This window comes from Elgaria multicarinata, chromosome 3 (assembly GCF_023053635.1).
Source record: "Elgaria multicarinata webbii isolate HBS135686 ecotype San Diego chromosome 3, rElgMul1.1.pri, whole genome shotgun sequence".
In the NCBI taxonomy this organism is placed as follows: domain Eukaryota; kingdom Metazoa; phylum Chordata; class Lepidosauria; order Squamata; family Anguidae; genus Elgaria; species Elgaria multicarinata.
Genome location: NC_086173.1, coordinates 103,833,614 through 103,860,011, shown reverse-complemented (window position 1 = coordinate 103,860,011; position 26,398 = coordinate 103,833,614). Strand labels below are relative to the sequence as shown.

The following is a 26,398-nucleotide window of genomic DNA, read 5'->3' as shown; positions in this document are numbered from 1 at the left end:
TCCACATTTCTCCACAGAGTTCTCCACCACAGCACTGAGTTTAAACTAATTAGCTGAGGAATAGCAAGTAGAGGCTTGACCCAGGACTCTCTGCATTCCACAAAGGCTTCAGGCAGATACAATTTAATCTCTTTCTCAGTTTAGCCAATCTTAACAGTCGCACACTCTTGGATTGGCACAGATGGCAGCTGAACCTGACCTCCAAAGGGCGGCCCTCTCTTTCTACAGTGAAAGCCGGGCCTTTTCCACATAGACAAAATTCTGCTGCCAATTACACACAAGAAACTTCTGGTTCTTTCCAGTGGAACTTCTTGGTTCATTTACCACACTGTGTAGCTTGGCTAACATTTTTACATGTAGCCTTTTGCAATCTTGCGAGCAGGGAAATAGTACACAAATAGAAGGTATTTGTGACAGAAAGAATCAGAATCCTTTCAAATGATCTTGGATCACATTTAGGTCTGTGAGAAAGTGTCAGGACAGGAGGGAGGAGTCCACCCATTGGTCTGCTCAAGGAAGATCCGCCACAGCAAGAGTGAACGTATTGCTTCTGTTGCTAGAGAGAAATAACCTGGGTGTTGTCCCATATTGGCAGTACAAGCTTATCTCTATGCAAAGCAGAAAGTAGGGATGTATGAGACATTTGCAATTAAAGTCTGTACAATTCTGCGCTTGCAATGAGATTCACGGACCAAAGAAAAGGTGTTTGAAAATGTGTCCATTTGAAAATATGCAAGAAAAGGTGTGTACTTTTGAAAAATGAGCAGAAACATGGTTTAATCAATGGGAGAACAATGTGCATTTTTCAGAAATGGGCAAAATTAATGCAAACATTTTGGAAAATCCAAGCCAAAGGCAAACAACAACAAGGACTTGCAATCTTATATGGACATGAATCAGAATGAGCTTCCGGGTGGAATTCGGTGAACCTTGACGAAGTCAAGTTTTGCTTATTCGTATATTCCTAGCAGGGGGTAAAGAAGGCTGTCTGAGACCTGATCTACGCATGCAGCAGAATGAGATTGGAATGAAGTGGTCGAATCCTGAAATGGTAACATATATTGTAACAGAGTCACCCAATGTGAAGGGGAGGAAGGGGGTTGCCCAAACTCGCTGCTAAGCAAGCAAACAAATTACCTGGTAAGCTGCCATCACCCCTTATGTCAGCCTTATGTCAAACAGATCTAGGGGACTCTGAGACCCTTCAGGACACCCCTGGAGTACAGAAATAAGGGTTCATGCCCCCAAGCTAAAAACCTCTAATCAGTAGCTGGACCAAACAGAAGGCTCTGAATTTAGTACTGGGGCTTTACCTGGTGTAATGTGAGTAGGAACTGAGGTGATTTAGAAATCTTTGTATGGGGGAAAGCAGTTCTGGGTAAAATCAATAGGGAAAGGAAGGTAAGGACTATTTGACTGCTTTCAGTTTTATATATAGTTGGGTAGCAGCCCACTGCTAAGTAAAATTTGTTCCTTATAATTCAGATTCTGTGATCCACTGTATAATCTTGCATATATTACACCTGGAAGAAAGCACACACAAACTCTGAAATAGATGTGAAGTTTATTTACAAAAAGGAAGGGTGGACGAATAAAAAAGTGTACAGAAATCAAAGAAACCAGAGAAACTGTTTAGAAACAATGCTGCAGGGAAACAACAACAACAACGTAATACCTTACCTATCCTATCCTATCCTTTTCCTAGGTAAGTGTCTTCCCATAGGACAGGGCCCAATTCAGAATCCAAAGGTTCACAAGCCCAAGAGTCAGTTAGCACAGGCAGATGAAGACTGAAGGTAAAAATGAAGACCAAATGTCAACAATAGCCCCCTCAGCTTTAACCTCCCCCCCCACACACACAAGGCCCTTGAGCGAGTTAAGCCTCCATAGCCAATCCCTGTCTGGCTGGATAATTTCCTCAGAGACAACAAGCCTCCTTAGCCAATCATTGACAGGGAGGGGATGGAGTGAAAAGCTCTCACCACAGTCCAGCTGAAGTGTGTCTAAACTGGCAAGAGTTTCACTCAGGCCATGATGAGCCTAGAGACTAAAATAAATAAATAAAAATGCTGGGATATGTGTGGCCCTCAGGAGATGCCCAATTATGCCTACCCTTGATACTGGCCCTTCAGAAGAGTCTCCTGACTCTCTCTTAGTATTTTCAGAGGACCGGAGAAGCTGCCTTGAGAAGAAGGAGGCTGAAAAGAACCCAAGGAAACAAAATGCCTATATATAAAAAGGAATTTATTTGGGGGAAAGGGCAGGGGGAGAGGGGGGGAAGTAAAAGGGAGGCACCAAATCTCACACACAGTCTAAATGCAAATGAAACCAATAAAGTCAAACTACTATAGCTAGTTAGTAGTTACATAATACCTGCTTGAGCAGAGTCATGTATTTCAGACGATGTGCAGAGTCTCCTGCAAGAACATCTTTTATTAGCTGGAGCCAAAATACTGAGGTGATGCTTCACCTATTTATGGGAATTTGAGACCAGTAAAAGCCAGGCTGTTAACAGAGATGGATTGTTGTTTTGTCCAGTAATGAGAGAAGCAGTATCTCTGATGTAAGTGTGCACACGCAGACAATTTGAAATGTATTTAGATGTTGCTGCCACCTCTCTTATGATTCTTGATTTACATTATGAAAGAGTTAGCCCATTTCAAATAGTTTTTTTTCAAGGGATTACTCTGACAATTGTAAAATAAACACAGGATCTCTCTGTTCAGGACTCACCACAGAGGTGCAAAAGCTGGAGACACTGAAGGGGGTGCTGTTGGTCTGTTTGGAATATGAGTTTGCTACACATGTAAATTGACCCTGGAATTGACATAAAACAAACCATTTTTTAAAAAAATTAAGGGTTTTATGACGTAATCTTGGGAATGATGTACTGGAAAAGCTGTGCCGGATGGCTCATATTCATCGTGCACATCAGACAGTCGTCTGATGCAGGAGTTTGCTTAGGACTCCCTGGTGAATATTGTGCACTTGAAACCCTGAGTCCATTCAAGCCAGTGGGAGTGGTGAGCTGGCTTCATAACCTTTGCTTGGTTCAGAATCACATTTTGACTTTCATTAGTTCAATTTTGAACAATGTAATTGAACTAATCAAAGTCAAAGTTTTGCCTACATTAAAATGTAAATGAAGCAAATTATTCCAAGTCAGAGTTCACTGAGGTACTCAAGGGATATAAATTTGAATGTGAGGGTTTGTCAAAGGAAATTAATACTCGCAGTTGATTTATGGATTTTAATAGCACTCTGCTCATTTAATCGCCTTTGTATGCTTGTGTGGACAGTTACATGATTGCGTACACCACGGTAGCACGCTCCTTCTGTTTTGTGTGTAGACTTCTATGAGCATGTGTGACATTGTGTGTGCACATATTTATAAGTTCGTATGCAAGCACCTGGCCAGGTGTACTTTTATATGTATATAGATGAATACACTCTGACCTCCAACTCTCATTTACTGGGTGAAAATGGAATTAATTTCCAGACTCCTGACCTCTTTGGTTGCCATGGCATTTGAGCATCCACAATACATAATGCTGGGTTTGACTCTCGGCTGATCCCAAGAGTTTGGGGACACTCTATAAAACCAAACAATAAAGGCCTCTTTCCCTTTCTTTGTGCATGTCGAATAAAGAGGAAAAGCCAGTGACAGCAGATTATTCATTTGTGGTGCATTCACTGAAAAAGACCTGGAGGAGCACATGGAATTATATCTTCTGTAGGGACTTGTTTAAAATGGTACAAGATCTCAGATGCTAGTCATTTGTCAATAATAATAATAATAATAATAATAATAATACATTGCAAATAGCTCACATGCATTATTTATTCAAGGTCACCCAAAATACTTTACATTAAATTCAAAATAATAAAATCACTGAGGCTACAATCCTATACCTACTTAGCTGAGAGGAAGCCCCATTGAACTCAGTGTGATTACTTCTGAGTAGACTTGCAGAGGGTTGTGTTGTAGGACATATTCAGGCATTTTAACAAAATAAAAATCAAGCGTAAAGATTTAAAAACCAAAACATGTGGAAATGTTAAGGAAATGTTAGAAGGTGGGATAAAAAGTAGGGCCAATATTATAATGCCTTTATACAAACTGATGGTGTGACCACACTTCAAATCCTGCATACAGTTCTGGCCACTGCACCTCAAAAAGAATATTGCAGGGCTGAGGATGGTGCAGAAAAGACCAGCCAAAATGATCAAAGGACTGGAACAAGTCCCTGATGAGGAAAGGCTAAGTTTGGTGCTTTTTAGGTGATAAAAAAATGACAAGTGGGAGGCACATGCATAAAATTATGGATGGTTTGAAGAAAGAGGACAAGGAGACATTTTTCTCCCTCTCTCCTAATGCTATAACCTGGGGTCATCCAATAAATAAACAAGTTGAGAGGTGAGAGTTTCAGGAGAGATAAAATGAAATACTTCTTCACACAACACACAGTTACAAGACGACCACCAACCTGAATAGCTTTAAAAGGGGATAAGACTAATTCATGGAGGAGAAGGCTATCAATGCATACCAGTCATGATGGCTATGTGCTACCTCCAGTATTGAAAGTAGCATGCTTCTGAATAGCAGTTAATGGGGATTGCTTGTGGGCTTCCATGGATGCAGCTGGTTGGTCCCTGTGTAAACATAATGCTGGACTAGGTAGGTCTTTGGTCTCATCCTCTTCTTGTGTTTTTAACAGGAACAAAGCATGCAGTTTGGACATAGCAGTGCTGAGCGGGCTTTGGATTAGGCAGGGTGTTCAGGGGCTTGTCCGTTCTAATCAGTCCAGTTGGGGAAGTTTTCTTGCCAGTTGTCACTTCCCCTTGAGTCTGCTTGTGGAAGAACCAAGACTGGCTATATATTACCTAGGGATCAGAGGCAGTATGATCCCCTAGTACCAGTTGCTGAGAAACGTGAGCAGGAGGAAGCTATTGCATTCCTGTCCTGCTTGTGGACTTCTCATTGAGGCATCATTGGTTACTGAAGGAAGAGAATGCTGGACTAGATAGGCCTTTGGTCTGATCCAGCAGGGCTCTTTTTATGTTCTTAAGGCCAACTAGTAAGCTCATGGCAGAAGAGAGAAGTGAACTAGGGACTTTGTAAGAACATAAGAACCATGCTGGATCAGAGAAAGGTCCATCTAGTCCAACTAAGTGCCTGTGGGAAACCCACAAGCAGGACACAAGTACAACAGCACCCTCCCACCCATGATCTCAAGCAACTGTGTACCTAGGCATACAGTGCATCAGGACTAATAGCCATTGATAGCCTTATCCGCCATGAATTTGTCCAACCCCCTTTTAAAGCCATCCAAATTGGTGGCTATCACTACAAACTGTGGTAGTGACTTCCATAGTTTAACTATGCACTATGTGAAGAAGTACTTCCTTTTATCTGTCCTGATTTATAGCTTAGCCAGTATGCTATACTTGCTCGTCAGGCATTGTTGTTCAGAGCTGAAGTACTATATTGTTACATAGTGGCAGATTCCTGGCTGGTTCTGCTGCTCATTGAATAAAAGAAATAAGAGTCGACTATGTTAATTAGGTTCCAGATATCCCTATTCTACCTGTTTGAAAAGAAGTCATTGTAGTAATTAGGAATATGATCCATTATAAAGTTCAGTTAAATCCTTTGGTTGCTCTTTTAGGTTATGCCAAAAAGTATTTGAGAAAAGAAGGTACTGGAATTAGTTGAACTGTGATAGCATCTAAATGAAAAACTAAAATAGTTTCTATAGAAGATTGACAAAGAATATGAAATATACTTTGCATGGTAATGTTAACATACTTAGATTTTAAAAGGATGAGGGATATACACATTTCTAGAATTTGAGATATGGAAAAACTATTTCTTTAGAGATTTTAGGATATTGATAGCAAAGCAGGTATTTGTGATTTTATTGATTGATTGATTTGCTGAGCGTTCTATGGATTTCAGGTTACATCTTATTCAGCAAAAAGTTCTGTTTCGGGTTTATTGGACTCCACAACGGCTTTTCAATAAGGGTTGGTCTAACTTGCACAATTGCTGGAGATGTAATGCATCTAATGCTTCTTTAACTCATATGTTTTGGCAATGCCCCATAGTTGCCTCTTTGGGGAAGAAGGTAACAATAAGGATGAACTTTGTGCTGAAACAATCTATAATATGGAACAATGTCCATGTGCTCTGAAATTACTTACCAGTTTCTTGGAAGTTAACACATGGTCAGAGCAGATGGATCTTCAGAGCCTCAGAGCCCTTATGACAGTCAAAGACTTATATTATCACATTGGAAGGACAAATTCACACCTCCCATAATGCAATGGATCGAGGACCTAATAACATTATCAACGTTTGAACGGGTGTTATATAGACGCAACTTGCAAGTGGATAAATACAGGGATATCTGGTCTGCTTTTCTTGAAACTTTTGTATAATTCTCTCCCCCCCCCCCCCTCTTCTTTCTTTCTTTCTTTTTGACAGTACACATTACGGAAATAGAAATAATCCTATATATGCAATGTATGGGGTTTTTTGTTTTTTCATTTTCACGATGTATTTTCTGTTCCGTTTTATTGATATTTTCAATAAGAAAACGAAAAAAAGAGCCTGTGGATCCTTCATCAAAGCCTCTTAAGTAAACTCAGCAGTCATGGGATGGGAGTCTGAGGACTCTTATGGATCAGAAACTAGTTAAAGAATAAGAAGTCAAGAGTAAGAATAAATGGAGGGAAGTAAGATGTGAGGCCCCCAAGGATCAGTATTCGGATTGGTGCTTTTTAACTAGTTCATAAATGCTCTGGAGGTAAGGTTGTAGGGTAGTGAGGTGGCTGGGAGTCGCTGACACATTGCATGGCAGCAGTGGAAATGGCAAATTCCATTTTAGGACTCATTAGGAAGGGAACAAAAATAAAACCGCCAGTATCATACTGCCATTAAACAAATCTATGGTGTAACCATACCTGGAATGCTACATACATTTCTGTTCCCCACACCTCCACCTCGCAAATGATACTGTAGAGCTGGAAAAGTTGTGGCAGTGGTGGGGTGTGTGGAAGGGACAACCACAATGATAAAGGGGCTAGAGCTACTCCACTATAAGGAAAAGTTACAATGTTTGGGGCTTTTTAGCTTAGAAGAAAGGAAAGTGAGGAATAAAATTATACATGGTGGGGAAGAAGTGGCTAGAGAGGAGGATTTCTCTCTCTTTCATATTACTAGAAGCCAGGGTCATCAAGTAAAGCTGAACTTTGACAGATTCAGGACAGATGAAAGGAAGCGCATCTTCACACAGTGCATAGTTAAACTATGGAATTTGGGTGTTTTTAAAAGGGAATTGGACAAATTCATGGAGGATAAGGCTATCAATGGATACCTCCAGTCATGATACCTCCACTATCAGAGGCACTATAACCCTGAAAGCCAGTTGCTGGGAAGCAAGAGCAGGAGAGAGCTATTGTCCTCATCATGTTCTGCATCTGATGAGAAACCAGATACTGGACTATGTAAGTCTTTGGTCTGATCCAGCAGAGCTCTTATGTTCTTATTATATAACATGTTGTTGTGTACTATTGTTCATGAAAATTATTTTTACATGCATTTGGAAATACTTCCTTTTTAAAATCCTCCTCCTCCTCCCCATAATCTACATCTTGGTCAGATGAAATTATTGTGGGCTCAGGCAATTCTGATATAAGGCAGTGTGATGTTCAGCTGCCTTATATGCTGTAAATGTAAATATCTACAAGGTTATTGTTTATATTACGCATAAAGTTCCAGGAAGTAAGTAGGCCTCAAGGTACTTTCAATTTGTAAAGGCGGGGCTGGATGCCTGAGTGCTGATTGGATGGTAAGGGGGAGTGTTAATTGGTTGAGTAAGAGTGGGAGGAGCTGGAGAAATGTATCTATATATAGTTAAGTGAGAGGGGGTATGTGTGGGTTAGGATTCTGTGAATTGAAGGATAGAAGTGAAATAGAGAGAAGTAGATGATTATATGAGGGAAGTGTAAGATTACATGAGAGAAGGGGATGATTATATGAGAATGAAGATAGTTGAGTTATAGACAGTATTACATAGTAGAACCAAAGAACTGACAGAAACCAATACGCTTAGAACCTTGTAACCATACGCATTTCAACTGAGGAAACCATTAAGCTTCTACACGCACTTACTTATGTTAATAAATTCAAATTACATTTAAAAACAACTGGTGTGGTCTGTGGAGGAGTGACGAAGGAGAGAATAATTAATGGTGGCAGCAGAATAGGAAACTGAAGGCTAGGTTACTGGGCTGTGGAGCTGTAGGGCCTAAAGAATAAAAGCAAGACAGGAGCAACAGCAGTAGGCCAAAACCCTCACACACGTCATTAGCACAGGGTGGATTGAAGTGGTCCTGGGTGCTAGTGGTGTGGATAGTCCTGTCAGGTAGCTTGTGGGCATCTCAGGTGAAGTTGAGATGACTCAGGTGAAGTCAGGACATCACAGGCAGCAAATCAGAACTCTGTAGCAAGTAATGTGGGGAAAGGAACTCCTCGAGGTGTGCTTGTTTTTTTACAGGTGAGCTCTTTAACCTGCTGAGGGATTGAGTGTCTTTATTTAATCTCTTATTGTTATAACCATTTTGCTTATTTGCCTGATCCCACTCAGTTTCCCCTCCACTTTTCTTCTCAGCCCAAACTATATGGCCAATTTTTATATATTTATTTATTTATTGCATTTCTATACCACCCAATAGCCGAAGCTCTCTGGGCAGTTTATAATCCACATATCCATTTATCCAGGTGTGAACAGTTTTGGTGACTGTTCAGTTTTGATGACAATGTTGACTGCATGTTCAAAGGACTGTCCAATACACCCCCAGCACAAATCACAGGGGCCATCACTGCAAACCAAGGAGTGACAACAGGATGAGTCACAATCTTTCTTTTGGTGGAGCCATCAGAGAACCATGGCCATGAAATTCAGTGATGAGAACACAGACCCCGCTTGTGTGCTCAGATGTCTTGGTGGAATTAGTTGAATTCCAACCCTATTCCTTGCTCTGACCCTCTGCATGGTGATATTGACCTCTGCTGGTTGAAATGATCCATTAAGTTGGTAGAGAACGTCTCAGATTAACACGCCAAATTTTGCAACGAGGAAGCCCACATTCCACGTTTTGAATATATTCAACAGCGTACGCACGTGCTTAATTGGCCTGCTTTGCTTTAAGAAGAGTGTACTTTGGGGTGGACGGAGAGTGCACTATGGCAGTGTGTCATGTTTCATTCACATTTTTCAAAATGTTGTTCCATGCACCCCATGGAGCTTTCGAATTGCGTTTCTGCCGCCTTTAATTCTCTCTCCAAGCTGAAGGTCTCCCCTGTCGCTGTTTTGTCTTTCTCCACTGCCATAAAGACAGAGGCCTCTGCTGAGCAGCTTGATGCGGGTGTGTTTTATATAGCTGAAGGGGTGAGCAGGTGGCCATTACTATGCCATGCAGGTGGCTGCATAAAGCCAAGCGACAGAACATTTGGGGACGCATTGTAGCAACTCTCCTGGGGAATCATGTTCCCAGCGACTAGGGCAGGCAAGTGGGGTTATGGTTGTTAGCCAAGATTTCAGTAGACATTGTTAAGGGTTGCTACTGTGGGTCGTTTGCCGTTTTCATTGTGAGAGATGCATCGGGGAGAGAGGTGGGGAGGGAAGAGGGATGAAATGTCAAAGCAGATGCAGAGGCAAACTTAGAAGCAAGGAAACAGGGCAGAACCTTTTGCAGTGCTCACCTGCCTACCTGCAGTCACCTCTCTGTGGGAGCCAGCTGCTCTGTTGGGCATAATTTATTGAGCGTAATTAACTCCTGCTCCAGTTTTCAAATGGGCACTGTTGTTATTACTTATTTGTAGGCCAAGAGGGCTGGAGAGTATGGTAGAAACCCATCATGCATATATCTGTGATGAAAGGGAATGGCTGCCCCTCTCTCAGAAAGGCATCTGGTTGCGGGGTAGGTACATACTTCCAAGAGAGGGAGTTTGTGGGAGCACAAGGGAACACTGAAGCATTTTTGACTGGAGTTCCAGTCCTTGATTCTGGACGGAGAGCAGACATGCCTTTGTGTAGTCTCTTTTTTCCATCAAAGCTATGACACACTGAAATTTGGGAGATTTGGGTCAAGTGCTGTGGAGACCAGGGAACGGATCCAGATTTAAGCTGGAGGAAGTGGACTTCTCCATCCTCCTCTTTCCCGGGGCAGCCCCTCCAGCCCCCTAAAAATGCTACGCAGAGCATCCAGAGACCCTGCTGAACGGGGTGAGTCGTGACATGTGGAGAAGGGGGAACCCCCCCCCCCAAATGGGGCACTTTAGATGAGATGAGCCCTCCCTCTCCCAGAAGACAAGATTCTGGATCCATCCCAAAGCGTGGACATTTTTAAAAGTTGAATATGTGTCTAAGCACAAGCAGTGTGATTTCATGTAGAATTGCTTTGACTGGGGAGTTGGGTAAGATGGATAGGAGGAAAATGAAAATAAGGCACCGAGTGCAGATTGGTGGCTGTGTACATGATCAGGTCACTTTTTAGAAAATAAATAAAGGGAGACTTTATAAAAGTGGATGAGGACAAAAGGAATTGCCAAATGGCCATGGCAAAGGGAACGGGCCCAGGTGGCCATTTTAAACGTTAAGAAGCAAATCAGTGCTAGGATTAGCACACCAAAGTAATGATTTTACCACTAAGGAAGAATGTGCAAATGGAGCATTAATTAGGGAAAGGCATTGGTTTAAACTTACTTAGAGGAAGTCCTATTGAGGAACTAATTGGAACTTACTTCTGAGTAGACATGTATAGGACTGCGCTATAAATGAATTATTCACAAATATTCCAGATGTTGCTTTGACCACGTGTATTCTAACAATGGCAAACAAGGGGAATGTGAGGCAATGGAGGTTCTGAAAATGTATTGTTGAAGAAGAAAACTTTGAGGAAAGGAGGGTGTCTTGGTGGCTACCAAGAGGAAGGGACTTTTTAGGACAGAGTGTAGTATGGCAGAACAAGGCATAGAGGCCACAGTGGGAGAAAGAAGCAAAAGGAGCCAGTCAATGGCAGACAAACAAAAAAGAGAATTGGGGAAAGGGAAAAGAGATCTAGTTGGGGCAGAGAGGTAGACAAACTGAAATCTAAGGACTAGGAGAGCCTTCCCCAGCCTGGTGCACTCCAGATGCATTGGGCTACAAGTCCCATAATCTCCAGCCAGCATGGCCAATGTCATTGTCCTCAAAATGGCTCACACAAGACAAAATAGGATCATCTAAGATCACCTGGAGCTATGCAACCCACCCATGTACACTTTCCCCAAATTGGTACGTCAATGTATCAGATGAAAATACTGATTTTGTACCAGATGTTCTGGCACCTACACACCCATATTATTCAGCCAAAGAAGTAAGTGGTTTAAGGAGGAGTAACCATGAGCTTTTCTATGTGAGGCTGTTTATCGCTGTATCTACTTTCGTTTTCATTGCAGAATTGAGATCCAAGCTCTACACAGAGAGTTTTCCCTTTCCAGATTTTCTGCTACATAGCCTCTAGGTGGAGCTGTGCTATAGTGGGACAGCGCAAATACACAAGCAGAACAGCGCTTTTTCCTTGTTTAAAAAAATTGGGAAAGTGCTCTGAAAAAAGAGAAGCGAAACTGGAGGATCAGAACTCTGTCTAAAGAACCCTTAGCTAATCACGAGTGGACAATAAATACCTCATGTAGAAAAGCTCCATAACTATTACCATCTACTAATAAATAGCTAACAATTTTCCTTTTGTACTAGTCGTTGTGGTAAGTGATTGCTAGTCAAGTTTGCCTCCCATTCCTCTTCTAGTCCCTCCACCCAAACAGAACCCAGAGGTTGCCCTGAACTCTGAAGCAAATATAGGAACTTTGAGCTGAAGACAAGAAATCCTCCTCGTTCTTTCCAAGGAAGGTTCTCTGCTGATATAAGCCTCTTATGTTGCTACTGTTGTAATACATGGCATTCAGAACAACTCTATGCTTAGTAAAATAAGTTGGAGGTGGGAATGGAGTTTATTCAGCAGCCATGCCACTGGTCTGAGCCATAGACACCCTCCTGCCTCAAGTGCGTTTAAGGGGAACCAATGGAATTGTCTCCTGCTCCTAAAGAATCAGCACAGCTAATATTAAAGAGAGCAGCTTAGTATGGTGGCATTCTGCCTTTTGGGCAGAAGGTGACATCAAGGTGGTTTGGAAAGCGTCAATAATAAGCCTGTTAATTATCAGCCACCCAAACTGCTGTCAAGGCTGCTGAGGCTTCTTGTAAGAGGGGCTGCAGAGTTTTCTTGGGTACCCTCAGCGTCACACCATTAACGACAGTTAAGAATGTCACTCTTGTGTTGGGAGCACTTTTCCGACTCCTAGTCCAGCTCGGCTCTCCGGGCTTCCACTGGTAAATCGTGTTCCCTACCAGGACATGGATCCTTCTCTGCCACTGCACTGCGCACGGTGGTAAGACCAGGATGGGAAGTTCTGGGATGGCAACGTCCTGGCTCACAGTGCCATCCTTGCTGAGGAAGAAGCATTTATGGGTGCCAGAGATCAGAGCTCGGATGACGGTGCCGGGCGTCTCCCGTTGGCTGCTCTCCTCCACCAGTCCACCAATGACAAAGATCCCATTGTTCATGGCCACAGCCGTTGATTTGTAACACTGGAAAGCCAGTGGCACCTGGCTCCACACATTGATGCTCGTGTCATAAATCAGAATGCCCCTGTGAGCGAGGCCGCTCGCCCTGGTGTGAGAGAACCCACCAATCAGGTACAGCTTGATTTTCAGTGTGGCAGAGGCAAAATGACTCACTGCAAATGGCAGGTTAGCAATGGGTGACCAGGACTCCTGCACGAGGTCAAAACTTTCTGCAGAGTCAAGCACGCTTCGGCCACTTCGCCCTCCCAGGGCGTACAATTTCTGCTTACATGCTAGAAAGCCATGTTCTCTCCGGGGTACAGACATGGAAGGCAACTGCATCCACCGGCCCGTGAGGGCATCAAACTCATGCAAATGGCCTAAAACAGAGCCATTGAGCTTTTGCCCTCCAGAGACATAGAGTTTGTGCCCCACGGACAAGAAACCGGAGGAATCGAGATACATCAATGGTGGGATCTCCTCCCAACTTTCCATCTGTAGGTTGAATCCCAGGAAGTGAGTCTTCAAGCGCTCAACGACTCCTCCTTGCATGTTGCTTACAAAGAGGCCCAAGCTCACAATCCAGTCATCATACATGCCATGCCTGAGGCCCCCGCTCTTCAGCAGCCGACCTGCTCCATCCAGCTGTTCCCACTGCAAATGAGCATGCCCGTACTCTGCAATGATATCCTTCTGGACTGTTGTGACCTCTTCAGATGTTAGAAGGGGGAGGCGGACCTGTCCCATCAGCTTCTTGATCAGTGAGAGATGCTCAGCTGGCTGAGACCTCACCCAGTGCTGAACGGCATGGTAGACGGTCAGCTCAGAAGACACAAGCAGTTTGTCTGAGGAGAGAATGCTGACCACTGTACTGAGATCCAGCCCTGGAAAGGCCCCATGTTCAGAAAGGGACTCAAAGTTCAAGGTGATGTGGTGTGTGGCCACACGGAGCAAAGCATGGTGGTTGTGAGAATACGCCAGAGCATAAATCCCTAGGCAACTGTCCATACAAATGCTGTCAGCAAGGAATCTGGTGGGGGCAAGAAAAGAAATAAGGGTCAATGGGGAGCTGCTGAGGAATCTCACTTTCCAGAGGTTGGATCTAGAATCGGTATTTTGTGAGTGGGAGGGCTCCGGTCACGTAAGGTCCCTCTGCCTGATTTTGAGGGATCTGCCTTCCCCTTACATCACAGCTCACCTGATTTGGGGGCCTCATGATTCTCTGTGTAGAATTTTCAGGGGGCAGGAGGGGCTGCCCACAACTGCCAGCGCAATTGATTCCGTTTAAATCTGGAGTCAACCCTTGGTGTTCATGCTCTGCAATGAAGGGATTGGCTCACCCACTGGCACTCTGACCCATTGATCCCTGCACTAGAGACCAAAACACAACTGCTGAAATGGGTTTGCCAAGGGTCTTCAGAAAACATACAGACTTCCTTTGGCTAAACCCTAAAGAGTAAATGGTTCAGGTGGGGTCAGGATTCTTTGACTCTGTTCAGAAGCCACGCTAAGCCACGGTGGATAAGCATTTTGACCTAAACATTATGGCTTAGCATGTCATGTGTACAATTCCTAACTATGATGGCAACATAACCACAGGTTAAACACGCTCACTAACCATTTGCTGCAAGAAGATTAGTGGCCTAACCATGGCTTAGCATGTTGTTTGAACAGGTTCACTATGTCTATCTCCAGGCTTCCTTTAGGTGATATGAAGCCAAGTGTGAACTCTCTCTCTCTTGCTCTCTCTCTCTTTTTCTTTCTGCAACAGATTATTCTTCTGAAACTGGGGTACTCAACCCTTGTCCCATGGGCCACATGCAACCATGGCCCATGAGCCTTAATTGTGACCCCTGCCACCGACAAATCTCCTCCCCAGCTGATCGTATAGATTGCTCTTTTCCTGTTGACAGCAAAGACAGAGCAATCTGTGTCAAGATTGCCGGGAGAGGCAGTCTGGATGAGAGCCACTCTCTTCTTCCACCACTGAGTGTGAACGTGCACATGAGTGTGTGCCTGCTTCTATGTGGCTGTGCATGGGCGTGCCTGTGAGTAGGGGTATGCACAGCCCCCAGCGAGCATCACATGCAGCCCTGGGAAGGATGTCAACTCTGTTTTGAACCCCTGTTCTAAGTGATAAGGAGGGCATGTTCCACCTCACAGAGATCATGGGACTAAATGAAGGTGCGGCTGTTAAGACTCCAAGCTCTTTGAGGGGAGTGGGGGGATGTAAAGAGGAGGAATCACTGGTGGGGGAAAGGGGGAAAGCACATTGGAGAGTAGCAGGTCAGGGCTTTGTAGGAGGGAAGGGGTGGGAGAAAGCTGAAACAAGCCAGGGTAAAGGAAATCTTGGACACGGGAATGAGCAGAACAGAATGGAACAGAGGAACCAGGCTATGTCTCTGGATGAACAACGGCTCCAAAAGGAATGTGGGGAGGAAATATGCAATTGTGATTATGAGAGTTGGTCTGGAGCATGGCAGAATACCTCCCATGCTATGTAGGGCTCTTGTTTTGTGAGGGTAGGAGGGAAGGCAACAGGAAGGAGCGCCATGCAACCACCTTTCATTCTTCCCGTTGTGTCTCATTTTCACCTGGGAAAATGCCTTCAGTTGCAAGGAGGCTCTCGGCTGCTAGTGGGCTGCTCTGAGGCAGCTGGGCTTCCCCAGTGACTGCCTTGAAATGAATTTCGTTTTAGTTCATGCATAATGGGGGCATTTTCTAGACGGGTGTCCTAGATGGAACCCCAGAACTCAGGTAGCCCTGTCTGAACTGGGAAATTTCCCAGCAGTCATTGGCCTTGCCAGGACATCTCAAATAAGTGTTGCCTGACACTCAAATCAAACGTAGTCTTGACACATTAAAGATAGGAATAAAGACTCAAACCAACTTTATCCATGCAGGAAAATAAGTATGGACCACTTCCATTTACCAGACATTGGTGCTAGGTTCAAATGTATGTGCTATTCAATATCACATCTCTTTCTCCTGTTTGCTATCTCAAATGTTTCCTGTCAATATCGGAATTGTTAAATAAATGGTAAATAAATGGGTGTTCTATAGGAGCAATGCTTCTCCTACAGCTCATGTCTTCATATCTCTTTATTTATTTATTTATTTATTACATTTATATACCACCCCATAGCCGAAGCTCTCTGGTCGGTTTACAAAAGTAAGGACCTCATCTATCTAACCTCAAGACCAGGGGCCAAAACCAGGCTACTTGGAGTCACAATCCAGCTCTCTGTTACCAGATGGTCATGACCCCACCCCTGGCTCCACCTCCTTTTTCTCCCATTCTCCCGAGGCTTAGTTACTGATAGTAAGAACTTTACACTAAAATATGCTGATACGTTTTGTAATTTTGGCCCTGCCCCTTTTGACTCTGACTCTGTTTGGCCATGGCCACCACAAGAAGGCAGCCCCAAGAGGTCCCCCACTCCAGAGCTAACCAAAGAGTCCCAGTTCCAGCTCTAAAACAGGCTTCAATTTAGCCAGTCTGTGTTACCTTCCAATAATCTCCTGTAGTGGGAGGATGACAAGCCTGCTAGCTGCTGTGAAGAGATCTTGAGCAGTCTCTGGTGTAAGGAAGAGCTCCCTCGTGTAGAGATAACATAGAATTCTCTGAAGGACGGAAGAAGCCATCTCTTCCAACACAACTCGCCTTTCCCAGCATTCTCTAAAGGGCCTGGTGAACATGGCATGGAAGTATGGGCTGAATGAGGCCAACAATGCCCTAAAAAGAGAGGAAGGACAGCATAAGAACATAAGAGCCCTGCTGGATCAGACCAAGGATCCATCTGGTCCAACATTCTGTTCACATAGTGGCCAGCCAGCTCCTTGTGGGAAGCCCACAAGTAGTTTGTGAGTCCAATAGCACCCTCAATTCCTTACATAGGCATACTACCTCTAATACTGGAGGTAGCATATAACCATCATGACTGGTAGCCATCAATAAACTTCTTCTCCAGGAATTTGTATCTAATGTTGTTCCCTGCCTCAATTGAGAGGGAGAGGCGGGTAAGAAATTATTATTATTATTATTAATTATTATTATTATTATTATTATTATTATTATTTGTCCAACCCTCTTTTAAAGCCATCCAAATTGGTGGCCATCATGACATCCTGTGGTCGCAAATTCCATAGTTTAGCTATGCACTGTGTGAAGAAGTCCTTCTGTTTATCTGCTCTGAATCAACTTTGTCAAGGCAGAACTTGAGCTCATGTTAACTACAAAAAGTCTAAACTCCTTGGGGTTACGATGTGATCCTTCTAAACAGGAATGTTGACTACTCAGGATGGAAGAACTCTAAGGATACCCATATTCAGCGATCTCAATTCTCCTTGTTTGCAAGACATGGGGAATGCTCTTCCTCTCCCTTGTACTGCTGCTGTGCCAGGTTAACTTGCCCTTTTCTGCTTTTATTGGGCTGGTTCGTACGATCGCAGTAAGGGAAGTAAGCCATGGTGCCTCATTTTGCCTGTCGCACATGCTGTCGTGTTTTCCAAACCCAGGCAGCATGGCTCGTTTTGGGGGAGGGGCAGCAACCCTCAAATAACGCAACAACAGCCCATGAGTTATTTGCTAACCATAGCTTATTAACCACATTGCGGTTGTGCACACTGGATCACTGGGTATTTTATACCTCCTCCAATCTGTAAGAAGGGAGCAATGTCAGGAAGATAAAGGTAGGGGCTTTGAAGTGGATAATGGATCTGATCACAGCTTCACCTCATCTACACAACAATTCTCAACAGGGTGAATTGGTCAGGTTTGTGCAGAGATGAGCAGCGAGAAATGTTATCTTTTGTGTGGACAGGGGCACTGAGCTTTTTACAGCTGCATGAGACAGAAGATTGAAAAAAACACAAAACACAAAACCCTCTCCATGCTGGAAAAGGCTTCAAGGATACCAGACACTGGAGACAAAGAATAGGAGGAGGCCACCCTCTTTGTGCTTAGCTTCTGATCACCCAGAGGCACCTGGCTGGCCAAAGGTGGAAACAGGATACTGGACTAAGGCTGTGAATTAAAATGGCGGATTAGGAAAGGGTTAATCCTAAATGCAAATATGCCATTTGAGCACAAAGATACATTAGCAGTGCGGATGCTAAGGGTGGACTGATTTAAATCATGATGATTTAAATCAATGATGCTTTAAATCAGCAAGAAAAACCCTTCCGTTTAAATCACTGATTTAAATCAAATTTCCCATTGAAACTCTTTCCTATATTTCCTGAACAATGGTGCAGATCAAACCACTAAGCTATGTTAACTTACAACTAAATGCAGAATTATTTACACTGTTTCATTCTTACAAGCAGGCTTGCACCTCTTTATCTCACTGTATATGTTTTGCACGCTTTCCTTTTTATCTATAAAATGAATGGCTTTAAAATATTCCCATATAGGGACTTTCTTATCTCTAGCACCATGACAGTTTGAGGTTAACAACATGATCCTATACATGGCTCCTCATAAATAAGTTCCATTCAGTTCAGGTAAGTGGGCATAGAATCACAGCCTTGGGATGTGAATATAGGAAGATGAACACCGGATAATTGTGTTTGTTTTCTTTCCGGTGTTGCTACTTTTTCCTTCATTCTGTCTTGGCCCAGCCTTGCACTCGGGAAGAAAAACAGTGAACAAAAACAAAATACCCATGACTGATAGGTCAAAGCAAGGTTTGATAGTTACTGGGTTGAAAAAATCCAATGTAAGCGGTTTTTTTAATCAAATTCTTTTGATTTTTTTTAAAGTATTGATTTTTATCCACCACACCATGCTATATTGTCTTTCTGTCTTAACTAACTCCTCTGCCTGGCTTGGCCCAACTCTACAACATCACTTCCCAGGTTCCTCCTTTTTGCCCTTTTTGAAGATAGGGACATAGACCCACTTTTGGGAGAAGACTGAGCCAAAGTAGGAATTGAGCACTTCAGCCTTTTCTTTGTCATTTATTTATTTATTGCATTTCTATACCACCCAATAGCCAAAGCTCTCTGTTATCAATTTGCCATCTTCATTAAGCAGTTAAACCACCATTTCTTTCCTTGGTCTTTTACTATTCACGTATCTGAAGAAAGCCTTTTTATTGTTTTTAGCATGCCTCACTAATCTCAGCTCATTCTCAGCTTTAGCCTTCCTGATGCTATTTCGGCACTTCTCTGGTACCTATCTGTACTCTTCTTTTGTAGCCTGGCCTCCCTTCCACTTTCTATATGTATCCTTTTTTGTATTCAGGTCATCTCTAAACTTTTTGTGGAGCCACATTGATTTCTTCTGTTGTCTTCTATTTATTATTATTATTATTATTATTATTATTATTTATATAGCACCATCAATGTACATGGTGCTGTACAGATAACACAGTAAATAGCAAGACCCTGCCGCATAGGCTTACAATCTTTTTCCTTGTTGGAATGGTTTGTAATTGTGCCTTTAAGATTTCCTTTTTTAAATACTCCCACTCATCTTGGACTCCTTTTCTCATTAGGGTCGCTTGCCATGAAACCTTACTTATCATAGTTCTGAGTTTATTAAAATCAGCTTTCCTAAAATCCAGAGTACGTGTATGGCTACATCAGCTTTTGCTTTCTTTAAAAGCAAGAATTCAAGTATGACGTGGTCACTTTCTCCCAGAGTTCCCGTAACTGCCACTTTATCCACTAAGTCATCCCTATTGGGCAATATCAAGTCAAGGATTGCCGATCCTCTAGTTCCTTCCTCCACTTTCTGTAGGAGAAAGTTATCACCCACACATGTCAGGAATTTCTTGGAAGGGCCGCTTTTGGCAGTAATGGTCTCCCAACAGATATCGGGGTAATTGAAGTCCCCCATCACTACTACATTGCACTTCTTTGAAACACTGGCAATTTGTTTCTCAAAAGTTTCATCCTCATCTTCTCCTTGACTGGGTGGTCAGTAGTAGACTCCGATTATCATATTCTTTTTATTCCTTGCCCCCATAGCTTTGGCTATTGGGCGGTATAAAAATGTAATAAATAAATAAATAAATAAATAAATAAATAAATAAATAAATAAATAAATTTTAATCCAGATGCTCTTGATGGGGCTCCCAGTCTCACCAGCCTGTATTTCTGTGCAGGGATAGGTATTTTTAATATCAACATCTACACGTAAATCCCTGCTTGGGCCATTTGACCACCAATAAGGTTAAGAGGGCAGGCTAACAGCTCCCTTGGTTACTTATCACTTGGTGTGATGAACCAGGTGTCTGGGGTACATTAAATGGAGGATTGAGGGAAATGGTTAGCACTGTCTTGGGTGTCCCTAAGGCTGGGGGCTCTTCCCAGCCTTTTTTTCTTGGAGGGTTGCATCCAGGAGCTAAACCTGTTCTCTTTCATAGGGTTCTGCAACTCTACATAAAGCCACCTCAGACTCAGTTCCTACAGTTGGATCCATTGGCTGGGCTCCCCATGCTGGCTGGGAATTATGGGAGTTTCAGTCCAAAACATCTGGAGGGTAACAGTTTGGGGAAGGCTGCAATAGCTCTCGTCTGATGGTGTTACCATCCAGTGTTTCTATTCAGTGCCTCTAAACCTAGAGGTTCCATGGATAGACTTATCCTCTATGAATGTGGCGAATCCCCTTTTAAAGCCATCTAACATAGTCGCCACCACCATATTAGGGGGCAATGAAATCCATAATTAATTACATGAAAGAAGAAATACTTGGTTCCATCTGACCAAGATCACTTGCCAATCAGGTTTTATTGGATGATCCTGAGCCCTAGTATTATGAGTTGGAGGGAAACTATCCACTTACTCCACACCATGAACAATTTTATAAACCTTAATTATAAACCATAATTTGTCAAAATCTCTATTCATACTACTAGGAGTAGGATTTGTACTAATTTTACAAAACAAAATAGCTTGTGTCAAACAAGAATTACAAAATTTAAGCTCAGTCAGGCATGTGACCAGCAGAAGTATCCGAGTCATTTGCTTATGAGGGGAAGTGATGTGGTGGGATCCATTGTGACCAAGATTATTACACTCCATGTCAGAGGTTGTGCTGCTCCCCCAGAGCTGGAGCATCTCAGTGCTGAGGAATGTGCTCTGTTGTGCTCAGTTAGGCAACTTCACCTCCCTGGGCAAAGCTTTTGCTTGTTAAGTATCAGTCACATGACCTGGCTCTTCAGGCCAACATTCACCAACAGGTTAGGAGATGAGCAAAAGCAGAAACTCACCTGTGGCAGGGGAAACTCTTTCCTTCAGCCACCAGGATGGCATCACAGAGCTGCCCGGTCTCATAGAGCTGCCTTAAACCTGTAAGGATGGGGAGACAAAACCAAGTCAGATCTTGTTCAGAAACAACAAGGGCAATGATGTGAGAGACCTGCCCAAGTGGTCAAGTAGGAAAAGCACTCTGTTTCCAGCATTGCACCTGTTCTGAGAGCATTTTAAGGCTAGCACCATCATACCATGCATGTTAGTTTTAGGAAATGTATTGGTCCTGCAAGAAACTCCTTGGATTCCTTTTGTTGTTTCAACAGCCAGGAGAGTAACATCAACATGATACCAAGGTGAAGGAATCCACTGACATTCAAGCCATACACATGCAGCTTTCTATCAAATTCAGGATGCCACAGCCCTAAATGACTTCCAAACCAGCTCACACTAGAACTCAGAATATTCTCTCATAGAGGTGTCATTTTTACAGGGACTAGTACTGCAAACTCCATATGTTGCTAAAGTCAACCTCTAGAGTGTAGATCTAGTCTATTTGTACAAAAAATCCCCACCATGGCCAGATTCCTGCATCTTGCACCTTCTGTGAGCCCTCAGGGGGCAGCCACTCTTAGAGGGAAGGGACCGGAAGAAACAGACTGTGTACAACTAATGAGGAACAGCTCTTACTTCCATATTCTGCAGTTAACTTACCCCGAGTGATGTAATGTCCCAAAGAACTAAGCCTCACACTTATGTCATCCTCTCCACCACCATCTTGGTCCTTTTTGGTATCCATACTCCATCTACAGGATCAAGAATCTCCAAGAAAAAGGATTCCTTCTTTAAGACTCATCATCCAGTCATGTCTAGGGAAGAAGAGAGAGCCTACAATTGGCAAGACGATGTTAATATAGCAGCCTCATGCAAGTTAGAATACTGATGAACTTGAGCTCCAAGACATACCAGCATCAGGCCAAATATATCCTCACAGCTACTCTGCTATCCCGAGACCCATTGTTATATAATACATTGGAAACCTGGAGGATTTTCACTGAAACCGCCTCTTGCCATTCTGAACTGTGTGGCCACTGATAATCCATGTTGATATAACAGCCTTGAAGTCTGATCTAATCTCTTCCCCTCTTCTTCAGAGCGCCATTGATCATGTTGTTTCTTCTTCTTCTCTTCACACAGGAATAATATTCCCTGGGCCCAGCATTCATTAATGTCTCAGTAGCAGAGCACATCTTTTACATGCAGAAGATCCTGGGTTGAGTCCCTGGCATCTCCACTTTAAAAACAGGACTAGATTGTGGGTGGTGGGAAAGTCCTCTGCCTGAAACCTGGGAAACCTGTCTGAGCAAACAATACTGGACTGGGTGACCTGGAATAAGGCAGCTTTTAATGTTCTGTGAACAATGGTAAACCTGGTCTATCTGTTCCACTGGGACACTTCAAAGATGGAGAGATTCACAAATCATGCTTCCTTTCTCTACCCTTTTATTCCCAGTTGATGTTCCAAAGGGTCTTCAGTCTATCTAGCTACTCTACTATCAACACCTGGCTTCAAAATGGTGCTTATACCTGAGACAGGGATTTGTTGTTTGATAACCACTTTGGGTTGTTACAGGGCCTGGAACAAATCTTGGTGTAAAAAAGCAGTTCCCCCAAACCAGTGAAGAAATATAAAGGACAAGACACCTAGTGCTACACAACTTGGATCTCAGCACATTGTTATGAGACAGTTTCTTGTAAGAAAAGGGGTTGGAGCTCTGGTTTTGATCGCTGGCTGTTGGTGAAACCAAGGAATTTAGGTCATTGTGGCAAAAGCCTGAAATGCAGAGTATAAGAAGAACTCTGGATCCCTAAGGATAGCCAGACCCCACCCCATTATGACTAAAAGCCTTCAAACAGCCAATGAGCTGTTACTATTCTACAATCCCCATTTGTTATTTGCATATATATTGTGGGGCATCTTTTAAAGGCTGTGGTTGGAGTTGGTGACCTGATCATCAAGGGGTAAGTGCAGCACCGTCCCCTCTTTTATCTGTAGTCCCTTTTGGAAGTTTAACCTTTCCAACAGGAGGTCAATTATTATTTTTTAATGGAAGGAGACCAGGCCGCAGCTGTGTTCCGAAAGAAAGGGAATCTTGTAATTTATTGTGAGATTTAACAATAAGGCATTAATACCCACGTGATGCGTCACTCAGCCTCCACTGGGTTATGGGAGCCTTGAAGATGGGTGCCAGGCTGCTTACAATGGATGTTGGGGACAAATGAGACCAATTGAGTTAATGGAGGATAGAGTAGGTAGGGCTAAGAGGTAGTTCCTCAATTGAGGCAAAATTCTTCCAGGATGTCTCCTTAGTAAAACAAAACAAAACCCATATTCCTTTAAATATGGAATATCCACCAACCCTACTGGTAATTATAAATTACCAGCTTATACCTGCAGTTGGTAAACACAGACATTAAGATGGTGCCTGTCAATAATAAAGCTGTGGACAAGGATGCTGTGCTACTTACGTGCTCACCTGTAGGTGACCACTACTCACCATGCTTCTGGAAGGCTACTCTAGCCTGGTGGCCAAATTCAGTTCTCTTTGACCCTTCCCCTTCCCATACTCCTTTCCCTCAACCACCAACTGTGTGGCCGTTCACCCGGGAAGGAGGTCAGATGGTGAAAAAGCCATATGGATCTCGCTCTCAATGAAAAAGTGAGGGTAAGTCTCTGACTGATAACTGATGCAGCGCAGTTCCAGAGCCACCGCGGGCCTTTCCCCGCGTATAGACAACCCCTTGGCCTTTCCACAGTTTTTCTTCTTCTCATTCTCAGAGGTTGTACTGCTTCTCCTAAGGCTTAGTTGGTGGCAGTAAGAGCTTCCAGCTAAAGGATCCTCATATTTTTGATATTTTGTCCCCGCCTTTGGCCCAGCTTTCTTTTGCTTTCAGCCCTACCTGCCACTGGAATTGCTGCCCCTGGGAGCTATTGTGGATTGATTAATTTCAGTTGGATTTATTGTTGCCATTATAAATTACTCTGAGCACTACAACTACAATGTAAGAGTGAGACATCAATGATGTTTTAAACAAAATAACAATAAATTCAGATTTCTCATTCCATCCTCACCCAGTGTGTGTCCTCTCCTGATCTGAGCCTCAACTTCTTTTTAGCACTATTGTTAGTATGCATCAAACAGATTCTGTTCTTACCAAGATGTTCCTTACCACTAGCTAAGTGGTTGTTTGGGCAAACTTTCCCCAATAACTATAGATTATATTTCTGTAATTGCCTAAAGGTCATTAAATGCACAGATAAAGAACCGTAAGAAGCTGGTGGAGCAGGGGCCTCAAAGTTATTATTATTTATTACATTTATATCCCATCTTTTTTCCTCCAAGGAACCCAAGGTGGAATGCATAATCATCCTCCTCTCCATGTTATCCTCACAACAACAACCCTGTGAGGTAGATTGGGCTGAGAGTATGTGACTGGCCCAAAGTCACCCAGTGGGTTTCCATGGCTGAGTGGCGACTAGAACCCGGATCTCCCAACTCCCAGTCCAACACCTTATTTATTATTTATTTGTTTGTTTATTTAAAACATTTGTATCCCGCCCTCTATCACTAGGATCTCAGGGCGGCATACCTTAGCCACTACACCACAGTTGCTCATCAACAGGTAGCACTAAACAGCAGAGTGAGTGGGCAGGCACATAGGTCATCTAGTCACCATCTTTCCATTATGGTGAGATCAGTCATATATATTTCAATTTAAGTTATAGTAATTCTTTCTAAATATGCATCTATACATAGCTTATGCAAATTGATTCCCTCTTTTGTCTTCTTTTTTGGGAGGTGAGATGTGTAGGTGACCACCACTCTAACCAGGAATCAAACCTGCAGAATGCACTATCTGCCCACTGAATCTTCAAAATATTCCCATTGGCATCCAGAAGGTCACGTCCCATTCAAATGCTGTGGTCCTTCATGTGGAGGCCACCAAAAATGCTTCTGCTTAGCTAAGTCACATGCCAAGGCTGTAACATTCGCCATAGGGATGGTCTCGAATCATGTGGGGCATCTCCGTGCCAGCACTGACAGCCTCCAGGAACGTGATGGTGATGTGGAAACCCTCCACACAGCCAGGACCATCCATGTGGTAGTAAGTGGATTTCAAACATTACAGTCCCTGTGTGGAGCAGGATTGCATGAATTAGGATTTCAAGAATGGGCACCATGTGCTTGCATTATCCTTGCAGGGGATGGCATATAATTATTGTACTATTGCCATCATGTTGTAACAAGGCGAATCTCAGGTTTAAGCACATTAGCTTGGAGCGCATGCCATGTACTGCACTCATTTTGCCAAATGCCACAGCCAAAAGCACTTAGTTTTCACCTGGAATAAGCCATGCGGTAGATTTAGAAATTTAGATTTTAATTGCTTCGCTGATCTTCCTGCTGGTGGTTGGCCTCTCGTTAAAAAATGCCACCCAGCAGTGTGTGGGCTTGGTGTCAACGACTGTATGTACATCCCCATCTGGCTCTATAATTACTATCTTCACATCAGCAGAAGAATGTTAATGGGTAATATGTAAACACAAAATCTTTTATGTTTACCTAGCAAACATCTGGATAGAAAGCTTTGGATAATCTCTTTGACTGGGCTGGAAAAGCAAGGGTGGAATTGTTGAGAGTGAAACCAGGAGAACGCTGACAGAAGCTCTGCATGGGGCAGAACTGGAATAGCATGGGAGTTGAGAGATCTGAACAAATTTCGGGGGGGGGGGGACAGGATTAGAATATCCAAGATTTTTTATTTTTTATTTACAATATTTATATACCACTCCCCATTCAAAATTTCAGAGCGGTGGACAAAATAAAATAGAATAAAAACAGAATAAAAACACATTAAATGCACCTCTTAAAAGAAACAAGATGAAGATCTGTTTCTGAGGCTGTACTAGCAGCATGTCAAGAGCAACCCAGACTCCTCCAAATCTTGTTTGCATTTTGGTTTGAGAATCTTTGAGAGTAAAGATGCTAGAACTCAAAGGGTGGCGGAAAGAAAGCAGGGAAGTGTGTGTGTGAGAGAGAGAGAGAGAGAGAGAGATTGGGGGATCAGGGAATCCAGATTCAAAGATATGGGTTTATGTTTGGAGGCTCAGACTCTATGCATGGCTTGCAGTGTCCCCATGGGGTGATGCACACCACACAAAAGTCCTTCCTGCGCCAGCCACTCCAGCCACTGTAGGGATGTGAGATCCGAGATAATAACAGGGATTGCCCTGTGTGCTGCACTCCCTCCCAATTGTGAGGGTAACAGCAGGGATTCTTCCAATGGGCGGGGCTTGCAGGTCAAGCCCCGCCTCCCAGAGGAACCCACAGAAGCTCCTCAGCCTGGATGTAGAACCTCCATGGGCCAAGAGGCTCCACCTCCAGATTCTAGATTACATGCCACCAGGAAAAGTAGTGCTATAATACCTGCAGTGTTTGATATATTCCTGTCATGACTGTCTGTTT

At 43.3% G+C, this 26,398-nt stretch overlaps 1 protein-coding gene across 1 annotated transcript; it reads right to left on the bottom strand.

Annotated features, from left to right (window-relative positions):
* Positions 1 to 12,260: 12,260 nt before the first annotated feature.
* On the bottom strand, positions 12,261 to 21,669 carry LOC134395431 (kelch-like protein 6). Its single transcript, XM_063121595.1, has 4 exons — positions 21,585 to 21,669; positions 20,891 to 20,969; positions 16,180 to 16,407; positions 12,261 to 13,701 (listed from the first exon to the last, which is right to left on the bottom strand). The coding sequence occupies exons 1-4, from the start codon at positions 21,667 to 21,669 to the stop codon at positions 12,261 to 12,263; spliced, it is 1,833 nt and encodes a 610-aa protein (XP_062977665.1).
* Between the last annotated feature and the right edge of the window lie 4,729 nt (positions 21,670 to 26,398).